This window comes from Homalodisca vitripennis, chromosome 1 (assembly GCF_021130785.1).
Source record: "Homalodisca vitripennis isolate AUS2020 chromosome 1, UT_GWSS_2.1, whole genome shotgun sequence".
In the NCBI taxonomy this organism is placed as follows: Eukaryota; Metazoa; Arthropoda; class Insecta; order Hemiptera; family Cicadellidae; genus Homalodisca; species Homalodisca vitripennis.
This window is the reverse complement of record NC_060207.1, coordinates 65,962,969-65,975,062: the sequence shown is the minus strand read 5'-3', so window position 1 is coordinate 65,975,062 and position 12,094 is coordinate 65,962,969. Positions and strand designations below refer to the sequence as shown.

General features: G+C 30.8%; 1 protein-coding gene across 1 annotated transcript in view; it reads left to right on the top strand.

The window, feature by feature from the left end:
* The window catches only part of LOC124363581 (F-box/WD repeat-containing protein 7-like), a 41,180-nt gene that overhangs the window by 4,729 nt on the left and 24,357 nt on the right, over nucleotides 1-12,094 (top strand). The window contains exons 3-7 of the mRNA XM_046818867.1: nucleotides 1,401-1,837; nucleotides 5,475-5,563; nucleotides 6,848-6,965; nucleotides 7,574-7,708; nucleotides 8,905-9,108. Of these exons, the coding sequence (XP_046674823.1) occupies nucleotides 1,401-1,837; nucleotides 5,475-5,563; nucleotides 6,848-6,965; nucleotides 7,574-7,708; nucleotides 8,905-9,108 (983 nt within the window). The remainder of the gene's footprint in view (nucleotides 1-1,400; nucleotides 1,838-5,474; nucleotides 5,564-6,847; nucleotides 6,966-7,573; nucleotides 7,709-8,904; nucleotides 9,109-12,094) is intronic.

Below are 12,094 nucleotides of genomic sequence, written 5' to 3'. Positions count from 1 at the left end.
TAGCCCAGGACTATATAATTAACTAAAATATGGTTCTATAACTGGGGAGATTTTAATAAACAGACTACACTTGTTAGTCGATTGTTGTTGTCCAATGATTCAATATAATATCTAACTTTGATATTATGTAATAATCACATAACTAGAATTAATATATTTATATATAAAGGTTATTATATTAAAATATTAGCCTATATTAAAACAAAAACAAACAATTCATTACATTACAGTAAAAAAAGTAAGTAAACAACATTTGTCTAGACCTATTATCAGAGAAACGTTACAGCAATTATAGCTTGCCCCTGGATAACAGTGAGTAACTGCTTTTGAGAAGTACAGGAAAGGATTCTCCACAAATAGACGCACTTCCCAACAGTACAAAAATCACAAAGATTGTGTGCTAGACATGCTGTTGGTATTCCACTTCTCAAACTTCTCTTGACTGTTCGCTAACTTTTGTTTATTTCACACAATGCCTTTATATTCATTGCCACAAAAAAAAAAAAAAAAAAACAAACAAAAAAAAAACAAAAACAAAATGAAAATTAGTTACTTTATGTTTACATTAAACATTACTAAGTTGAAATCATATGTTAATTTAAATAAATTGTAATAGTAAATTCTTCACTTGATAAAAAAATCAAAACTTTCAATAAAAACAACACTGACAAGTGTAGGTCGCTTATTAAAGTCTAACCCTAAACCTTGTCAGAACAGTTTCAAATCTGATTTGGATCTGTTCTGACAATGTATAGTGGCATATTTTACCTAAGTTAAGTGTTGATTGAGAAATGATGAAATTGTAACTTCATTGAGTTATCATGTTGAAAAACAAATCAATGGAATTCTAAAAACAGAGACATTGATGTAGAAAGTTATTTCAATTTTGACATACCTATTATAAAGTGATAAGGTGTGTAGCAGACAATGTAATGATTTATAACCTTTGAAAAATTGCCTCAACTGGTGTTAATATTATTCTCTAACCATATTCCATGATAGTACCATTAGTTCTTTTTATTTATTAAAGTGAGCAAGTTTTCAAAAGATCTTAAGCACGTCATACAGATATATGTCCATACCATCTGAATTGTGTTAATATGCTATCATCTGTATTGTCTTATTTTAATTTATGTTCATTACAAGTGATAAATGTACTGCTAATCTGTGGGAGTGCGTAAAAATTGATTTATGCCTGTGCTTAACACCATAAATAAATATATATATAAAATAGAGCAGGTGAAATAAGATTTTAAAACAAATCTGGTCCTTTTAAATATGTTTTCTAAATTTTTAGTTCTTTTAACTCTTGTAGTACTTCTATACTATATGTAGAACTACTAAAACATACAATATGTTTATTCTAATTCATTATTTTTATTTGGTGTGTAATGTTGCAGACAACTCACAAAGTACAAATATAGACATGGCAACACCATCTAGCTCAGTGTCGGAGGCGATTGCAGCTTCAACGGAGGGAGAGAAGACTGAATCAACTAACTCGAGCCCAACAGATTGTGTGGAAGAGAGAATAACTGAAGTGCCTGGGACATCTGGTGAGGAGTTGATTGTGGATGTGGATGAAGAGTTAATAGTGGATGTGGAGGGGTCGAGCCCACTTAGGAATGAGCCACAAGAGTCAGAGGCAGAAGGTGATGATGAGGAGGAAGAGGAGGACAATGATGAGGAGGAAGAGGTAGACGAGGATTGGATGTGGAGTGGCGGCGCAAGCGATGAGGAAGTAGTAGAAGATAAAACCACTACAGGAAATGAGACAAGTCAATTGGACCAGACACCTGCAGAAGACCAAAGTCAAGAGCTCAGAACTGGACTGGCTGTAAGTATCATAAATAAGCTGAGTAGAGATCCAATAGTAGTGTCTCACTAATTTTAAGTTAATTAATTAGAAAATCTTACTAATCTGAAGATCTTCAACAAAAAGTTGACGTACAAATCACGTTATTATAATAATTTAAAATTTTTTCATGGGTTCAGTTCAGTGTAATTTCAATATTGCCATATACATCTCATGATCTAATATTTTTTACAGTAAGAACTAGAGAAACTGTCATAAATCGCTATGCAGAGATAGTAATAAGGATTTCTTTGTTTAAAATTAATAATTTGAAAAGGTAATAGATTTTAAGAATTTTACCATTGTTATATTACAAAAATAGAACACAAAGTTCCTACAATTAATTGCTGATAAGACAGTAACTGTCAAATTTTTAAATAATTGCAAATGTAAAAACCTGCATTGTTTAATGATTAAGGCTTAAACATGAAACTGAGCTGATGACAATTCTTTGTATTAAGGGAAGTTGGAAGTTCCTATACCGCTCATGTAGTTAATTACCTGTATTACATGTTCTCTTTGTAAGTATCGAGAAAAGATATCACCTTAATTTTTGTTAAAGTAATAAATCTTGTGCTTATTTCACACAGACTAATTTCCAGTATCTGTTGTAGTTTTTATTTTGAAAAATTTTAAAACATTTGATTTATTTCTTCCTAAAATTTTAGATTTTGAAAATTGTTAAAATCAAACTTTTAAACTACAGGAAAGTTTTTTCTAATTAAAATTACCCCCAAACTATACTGAAAAAATTACCTTGATGTCTGAAACGGTTGTAAGAAAAGGGAAGATTTATGTGAAAAATTTGAACTTTCGGGAAAAGGAGAAAAACTTTTAAAAAGGTATATTGTTTGAAAAAACTTACATTAATGCATCCCAACTTACAGTAGAAGGAGTTGTCTGGGTCTTCCTGTTCCTTATAGAGGTCACCTAGCTTCTTTTTTGCAAGATGATTTTTCAGTTTGCATTTTCTTTGAATTTCTTGTATATAGCTTTCTCAGCTTTCACTATTCTTAGTTCGTTAAGTTTCTTCATTGCATCGATACAGTTAGCTCCAGGTGTGGTACACTTCACTATATTTCCCTTGTGTATGTGAAATAGCTTCACCTAATATATACACCTATTCTATAGTATTTCTCTTAACCCTTTGAGGTCTCAATAAAAATTGCTTCGACTGTCCTCAGGTCGTATTTAATTTCTGTTAGTTTACAGTTCTTTGACAATACACAAATGCAATTTTTAAATCCCTTTTTCTGCAACTTTTTTATTTTTTTCTCTTTATATATCAATGTAAATAACCTAAAAAGAATATTTACATTATTTTATAGTATTTTTTTATAACTTTAAGTAACATTTAAAAAATATAAAAAAGAAGTAAAAAAATATAAAAACTTAATTTTTATTTTTTTATACATATGTAATAAACCAAAATTACATGAATACAGGTGAAAAGGCACTAGGATCTCATCAGATACATGTTATTCATTATATTATATTATATTATATATAATACAATACATTATATATATTATAATTTTGCCTTGTTCCAGCCCTAGGCCTACTTTGGGTAACATGTCTAGCTCTTCCTCTTAGTCTACTAGTTTGTAGCCTAGGCCTACCTCTATTATTTGCATCTCCTTGTCCTACTTCTATCACATTATCCACGAATTGATCAAATTCTTCCCCATCATTACCTAAAGTTTCCAATCCAAACACATCACTTTCGTCGTCTAGGTTACCGTCATTTACCACAATGTTTTCAGAAGAATTTTCACTATGATTCAACTCACAATCACTATCACGGTCTTCTTCAATAATCTGTTTTTCATTTTGGATACTAATTTCACTGAAAATACTATCACAATCATCTAATTCATCTAATATTTCGACATCGTCAGTAAAACTTGTACTTGGACCAGCCATATTTGTAAACACGACGCAAGTGCAGACGTCAGTTGTATTGGTCTTCTATTTTCACTTCTAATGCCTCCTATATCGTGAATAAAGATCGACGTAGCATTCACGTAACCAAAATAGAAGTCCAAAGTACTGAATAACTCAAATACCGAACAGCAATAGGTTAGAAATGGCCAAACAAGCAGTGACATTATCCGGTCGACCTATTGTCGACATGCGAGCGTTCAGCGAAACTGCCGCGGTCGACCTATAGTCGACGACCGATCGCAAAGGGTTAATGCATGTAATTTTGAGTAGCCTAGACTAAATAACATTGTTCAGCAACTCACAAGCATTTTGAGTACTCTCATGAAGGTACTTTCTAAGTAGCTCAGGCTTGGCCAAGTCACTGAAAATGGGTTGTAACTCTTCCATAACGACCCTGGTGAATAAAATAAGCTATGTAAGTACTATAAAAAGTACCTCCTGCTAAATTTATCTTCGTGAACAGTAGCATGAACTCAAATTTTGTCTTGCATACTTTTACAAAACATTTTATAAAAAGAAAAGTACTGATTGAATCTTTTTGTATAATAATCACAATGAAACAAAGTACAGAAAAACTAAAACTTAAAATTTTATGATATTTCATCTTCCAACCCCCCCTTGAGACAGTTGCTTAACTAATGGAAATTGTCAGTTCGACGAGTTTTAATAGCCTAACCATACATTATGAGCTAAATTAAATCTTGTATTATGTACACCATATTTGTAATAATTTTGGCTATAGCCAGTAAATTGGAATAGAATCCATAAATAAAATAGTCATCATGGATTGGTTCCAATTAGTTCAGGTCAGTGGAATTCTCCTGTATGGAATAAAAGAGAAAGTGATCATTCTTACTATATAGATGTATATTTAGATCAGATCTTTCTTTTTTACTCATCTACATAACTAAAGTGTAAATAACATAAAACATAAATAAGATTGAATATAACACTCACTATTTTGGAAGATTAAGGGAACTTAAAAACAAAATTGTTTCTTCTGCCATTTAAAAAAAATGCCACTGTAAAATGAGTCAACTCTACTTTTTTGATGTAAAAGTAATTTTTCATAAATAAATAATTTAATTTAAAATTTTGTCTTTAATAAAAAAAATATACAAAGATTTTGTTAAAAAGGTTTAAAATGTTGAATTTTGTTTAAACATTTTTCAATAAAATGTTTTTAATGAATAAATTTAGAAGCATATTTAAAATACAGAAAAATTGGAGGTGGAGAGTAATTTGTAATGGAAAACGACAAAAGCTCATCATCTAAGTCAATTTTTGATTCTTAGGAAAAATCCAAACGTAAGAAGATAAAAGAAGTTACCCTTCTAACAAATAAAAGAGTAGGAGTCAAATTCTCAATCAAATAAAATCTCAATAAAAGTATTACAGGTGTGATATGAATACCATCATAACATTTCAACCCATTTATATATCTACTAGATTGTGTCAGATTTATCTTACTTACTATCAGCATAGCGTAAAACTTATGGATGATGAGACATTCGATGTTGTTGTAATAAGGTGAAGGTGCAATAAAGATGTGCCATCATAGTTGTTGTAATATTTTTTGTTCAATGAATAAACATTTAAACTCAACATTGCATTTTTAACGGGTTTTGTTTTAGAGCCTCTTAGAGTTTTAACTCTGGTTTGATTTGATTTTCAGCGCAAAAGAAAACTAGAGAATCAAACGGAACTACAAAATGGGTTGCCCTGTAAAAAATTATTTCCAGAAGAAAAGACTACAGTATCCAGGTGAGCAATTTATTTGCTATAGTTCTTTAATAATTCTGGTGGAAAAACCGGTATAAGTCCTTAACAATTGAGAAATAATTCATTAATGTAAAAAGATTTCGGGAAGTTGCTTGAAAAATGGTGTCTTAACCCTTTGAGGACCAATGGGAGATATATCATTCAACTATGTTCTGTAGCAAAAAAACTCCTGGATGATATATCATCTAACCATGTTCTGTCAAAAAAGACTAATAGATTTTATATTGTCCATTTATGTTTTTTGTTACAAACAAGCGGATTGTGTACAAAAATTTATATTTCATTGCCTTGAAAACTTCAAACTTCATTTGACTGTCTTTAAATTTGTTTTGATCACTTTTATTCTTTTCATCCATGAAACGGAAACAAACAAACATTATTATTAGAAGAAGAAGAAAAAGTGTTTTATTTAAAACAAAACAGTTGAATAATCAGGTGCCAAGCATGGAACCAAGTATAAACAAACACACTACAGCAATGGCCTATGGGCCGTCTGCTGGGTTGGCTATACAACATGAAAAGTTCCAGTATTGTTCATTAATTAATAAAGATTAATTATATTACTAACTTAAATTTAATGCAAATGAATAGTTTAATTTATCATTTTATACTTTTCAGCATTCGGAAAATGATATTTTGTTTTTGTTAAAACCATTAGTAAACAAACATTATTATTGTGATATAGTTACAAGTTACGAGTTTACGTCATTTGTAAGAGTAGTAAATAGAGATTTTGATCTTTTTTAAATGGTGACGTTATAATGTTTTATATCATGTGATACTCGTCCATATGTAAGTTTTTACTACTCATCATAAAACTAGAACAGTTGTATTTTAGGTTATAATGGTTACACTGCGGTGTTTGATACAAATACTGATTAAAACAAATGCAAAATAATTTATCTTATAATTTGTATCACATTGAAATGTAATTTGGCATAGTATTTATTAAGCTATTGTACTTAAATATCAATGGACAATTTATTTAAAAACATTTTAGTAAAAGAATTATAAGTACACCTTGTATAAATCAAGTTATGAATTTTCTAAATCTCTGCAAATTGCTCATTTTGAGTATGGCCTTTTTTTGCTTATATCTATTACAACTTGATAACACAATATTCTAGTGATATTGATGAAAAAAATTGTCACAATCCTCAATGGGTGTAAATGACTATGTAGCTTTTCATAGTTGAAGCTTTTCATTGAAGAACTCAAGGTAAATTTTCAAGAAGTCTTTTATTCCTCTTATCTTCTTTTTTACAGTTTGAAAAAGAAACCAGCTGAATGTTCTCCTGGAGAAAAAGCACGTCATCAGCGAAGCATAATTCCTTCCAAAGACAACCCACCAGTAGAGATAACTGACTGGCTTAACAAATTCAAGGTAAGCTTAGCATGGTTTGCTAAGTGATAAAAACAAAATAGATTTAAACAAGACATGCTTATAACATAAGTTGACTGCTGTGCATTGTGCATGGTGGATTTTAAGACTACTCAAGATCACTCAGTATTGGGTCATAGTAAAGGTGTTAATGCAATCCGTTATAGGGAATATTATGTATATAAAGTGTGTTTCATCAAATGAAATGTACATTGCAAGAGATATGGGAGGAATATAAACACCCATTGTATGTATCTAATCTGTTCTTACTGTATACTGTCTATTTTTAAAATAATAACAATCAATCTTACGTAAAACCAGAGAATTTATGTAGAAATATATGTTTCAAATTAGTTACATTAAACATATTACATTTCAGATTTTATATATATATATATATATATATATATATATATATATATATATAAGATAGCTAAGTAAAATGTATAAATGTTGAGAAAATCTTCTTTTATTATCCTTTTTTGCTTACAACATCCTTTTACAAAAGCACATTTCCATACGTATATCCTACTAAAAAATTTATGATTTAAAATTTAATAATAAAATTGATAGTTGTGTATGTTGTGGGTGCAATATTGTTTTCTGTGCAGGAATGGTCGAATGCGGAACGGCTGTTAGCCATAGACGGGCTAATAGAGCTGTGTGTACCGACCCAAGTGAGGCACATGATGCAGCTCATAGAACCTCAATTCCAAAGAGATTTCATTTCATTACTTCCTAAAGAAGTAAGTTTGTATTTTTTTCATTCATTGATGTTGTAACGGTCACCTTGTAGTGATACTAGTGTAGTCACTATTTTATTTTAATTAAATTTAGGTATAAGGTTTAGATTTATTTATCAATGTGGAATTTTTTACCAATGAACTTTAATCAGAGACATTTTATAGTTTCTAAATAAATTTACTCGTTTATTCTTAACCCTTTAAACCTATTTGTTATTTTTCTGCCATACTACTCAACTTTTGGTTTTTGAAATATAACAAATTACGTAGGTGTTGGCACCACCCTTCATACATGTTTCTACAGTTACAATAATAGGTGTCCAAGGAAAAAATTGCTTTTCAAAATAGTGAAAAGTTATAGTACAATTAGGCTTAGAATCAGTTACTACTTTCATAAAAAAGTATGTTATTTTATATAATAGCAACTAAATGAATACAAATTTGTCTAAATATATGTATGCACAATTTTACAAATTGGAGAGGAAAGCCAACAAAAATATAATGGCATTTGAGTCACAATTATTTTGCTTGTTAGTTTATCCTCGACAAACAGGTTTGTTTGTTTTTGCTGTTTCAGCAGTAAACATACATATGAGTCATAGGTGCCTTTGACCTTGACATCTAAATTCTAACACTTCTATCTACAGTGAAGTTCTAATGATCAATGATTAAGGTGGATATGAACCATATTGTATTAATTATTTGTTCCTTATCAAGGCCATTGGATTGACATACTTATTACATCCACTCCAAATACATATATGTGGGTTTTCTAATACATGTGTTCTGTAGGCCTGAAAGTAGAGTAACTACAGTTAAGATTCACATTAGTTAAAGTAAAAAAAATAGTTAATCATCTTTCCTTTGAACAATATCTTTCAATCAGTTCAGTCTTTCTGGATTTTTATGCCATTTTCACAGCACAGTAGTAGATCTGTAGTGGGTTCGGTTCCAATTAAAAAATGGGTTATAGCATTTATATTATTATTAATTACTGATGTATGTTTCGAATTGCTAAAGCTTAATATTGTTGATGTTTCACTTGCAAGCCTAATTTATTGTACTGTCAGTTTTATACCTTTCGCGTGATAAGTTGTAAAAATATTGTGAAAACACTTTTTAAAAAGTATTTTATTAACAAAGAATAAAAGTAAATCAATCTGAGCAGCCATGTAAATGTGATGGGATTTGTTCAACAGTTAGCTCTGTATGTACTGTCATTCCTGGAGCCACGAGACCTGCTGCGTGCGGCACAGACCTGTCGTAACTGGAGGTTCCTATCAGAGGACAATCTGCTGTGGCGTGTCAAGTGCCGTGAGGCTGGTGTGGATATGGACAGCCAGACCAGCAAGCGAGCACGTCACCGTGTGTCGCACTCTAACCACCCGACGTCTCCCTGGAAGGTAATGCTTATGTACAATAATTACATTTTGATATACAAATATAATTTACTACAACTATAAAAATTATTAACATATGTTAGATTGCCATAAAAGTTATGTGAATTAATTAAAAAAAATTCTAGTTCAATTGTTCAATCATACAGTTGAATCTCTTTAGTACGAACCTCCATAAAACAAATTCTTCGATAAGACAAATTTTGTCAAATTCCCTATAAATTTTCGTAACATTCAGTGCTAAAAACACCCGTATATAATGTAGTAATTAGATACAAACCTCCATAAGACGGATTTTTTTTGTCATTTGAGTTACTGTTAACCTCTATACAACGGATAATCTTAGCGCAGACCTCTACAAGATGAACGTGACCTTTATAGGACGAATATCTTATGAATTTGTTGACTTGAATGATGATGTAGCAGTATGTGGAGATCTTACAGATGAAGATCTTGGCTTCTGTTCAACCCTCAAATCAACAAGAAGATTATGAGGAGGATGCACAGGCGGAGAATGATCGACCTGAACTTTCAACGAAAGAAGCAAGAGAAGCTATTGATGTTCTAAAATGTTTTTTTCGTGTAGAAAAATTGTTTAGATGAAAGTGTAGTGAACAACACACACATAATTATAATTAAATCATTCAATTAATCATATTCCAAAAAGTATCTTTGAGTTAAATTCCACTTTGGATATAGTAACCATTCATGCAGGCAAACAATAAAAAATTGATGACTTTTCAAGACTTGATGACAATTTTTAATTTTTTGGTGAAATATTGATCTGTTGCGTATAATTTTCTAAAACTATATTTATAAGTGATTTAATACATATACGGATACTGAATTTTTTAAATTGCTGCAGTCTGTTTTAACCTAGGCCAACACTACAAAAATATTTTTGGTTACGTTAACAATGATTCGTATTATGGAAGTTGGCTACAAAAATCTTTGTTTTGTAGACGTTATCTCATAGTGATGAGAAATGGCAGTATTAAACCTTAATAAAGCCTCTTTATTAAAAATAGCTTGATAAGACAAAAAATCTTTTCCTTAGCCCTTGAAATTCTTCTTATTGAGGTTCGACTGTACAGATCAGTTATTGAATTGAATCTTTAGTGACACAATTGAACATTAAGTTTTTTGTGTAAGCCAATACATAGCAGTCAATAATAAATTAACAATTAATAATAACAAACTTAATAATGACATATGCACTCATTTAAAAATTTTTGGTCAAACAACTTCTGGAATATAGATAAAAATTTTGGAAATATTTTACTCGGTAATTCTAAGCAATATATGGGTCAACCTCTATTTTTCTCATATTACAATATAATGTTCCAATAGTCAATTAGAAAAGGAAATGACTAGAATTTCTATCCGGAAAGCAGTTATAGGGAGCAGGCAACCGCGAGAATTACCTATTAGTGATCAGGGGCACTGACGTGATCTGGGCTTCAAATTTGGAACTACTCGAGTTAATTTTTTTTCTAAAAGAGCAAGCAGCGCGAAGCGCTGCGCAGCGGGCAAGCATCGTGCGTGATCTTCGTATATACTGAATTGATTCAGGCCAAAGGAATGACACAGATTCCTTTACCAGATTTTTACGGAGATTTTGTATTGGGCGGATTATATTGGTTTACTTTGCTTTCCAGCATGTAATTATGTGTTTAAAATCGTTTTACATACATTACCTACATTATATTGTAATATGTAATAACAATTTATCAGAAATTTTTAATAAAAAAAAGGATTACGCACGATGCCTGCCCGCTGCGCAGCGCTTCGCGCTGCTTGCTCTTTTAGAAAAAAAAAAAATTAACTCGAGTAGTTCCAAATTTGAAGCCCAGATCACGTCAGTGCCCCTGATCACTAATAGGTAACTCTAAGCAATATATGACCGTCTGGCGGTTGCCTGCTTCGTATAACTGCTTTCCGGCAAGAAATTCTAGTCATTTCCTTTTCTAATTGACTATTGGAACATTATATTGTAATATGAGAAAAATCGAGGTTGACCCATATATTGCTTAGAATTACCATTTACTCTATACCTTGTATTTTTATTACCTTGTATATAAAATGAAGAAAATCATGAAAATTATCCGTTTTCTTGTTAAAATGAAATTGCAGTAAAGTTCTAAGTATGAGATGTATTTAAAAAAAGCGTTCTCAATATTTATATTTAGGACTTATTTTTTATCATATTTTTTCTGTTACTTTTTTCTAATAGAAATTAATATTTATGTAATGCATATACAAACTGCTTTAATTATTATCATTTTATTGGTTGGTCATTACATTAAGTCAATTTTTAAACTTATTCTTAACACATTAGAAAAGATACAACACGCCTGGCTTTTGTAAAAAGCGTTGTGCACCCAATGGGGTACACGTTGTATGAAATTCCTAATTGTGTTTTTGTTGTTTGCCTGTCTTTGTGGATTGTTAAATTTGATCCCGAGCTTAAATAATCCTTCAGACTATTGTGTAGCACGTCAGGCACACGAATGCTTAAATTTTTATATACCCCCTGGGGTATATGGAAAAAAATTGAAAACATCTTGAGATAATATGTTTTGTGCGATATAGTGAAACCTACATTCTATTCTCGTTATACTTAGACGTTTAATGGTAAAAAACTATTACGGATTTTGGCTATTCTTATGGAAGAAATTGATGGCAAATGAAAAAGTCCGGAAATAATCCGACCCCAAAAAAGAATACAATTTATAATAATTAATTATTAGAGGACATTACATAACCGATATAATTCTTATCACTTAGACAAGAAGAAGAGAAAACCCCTCATTGCACTAAGTCTTAAGAGTACTGATTGCGGAGTGACAGGATTTTCAGAATGGGTAATTCAATTCAATTCAAATTCCTCTTTGAATTGAATTAAACTGGGTAAGTAAAAAAGTACCCTCCTACACTGGGTAAGGTTGGTGTTAGGAGCCACCTCCTGTTGAGATTCTATGAGGACTCTGGC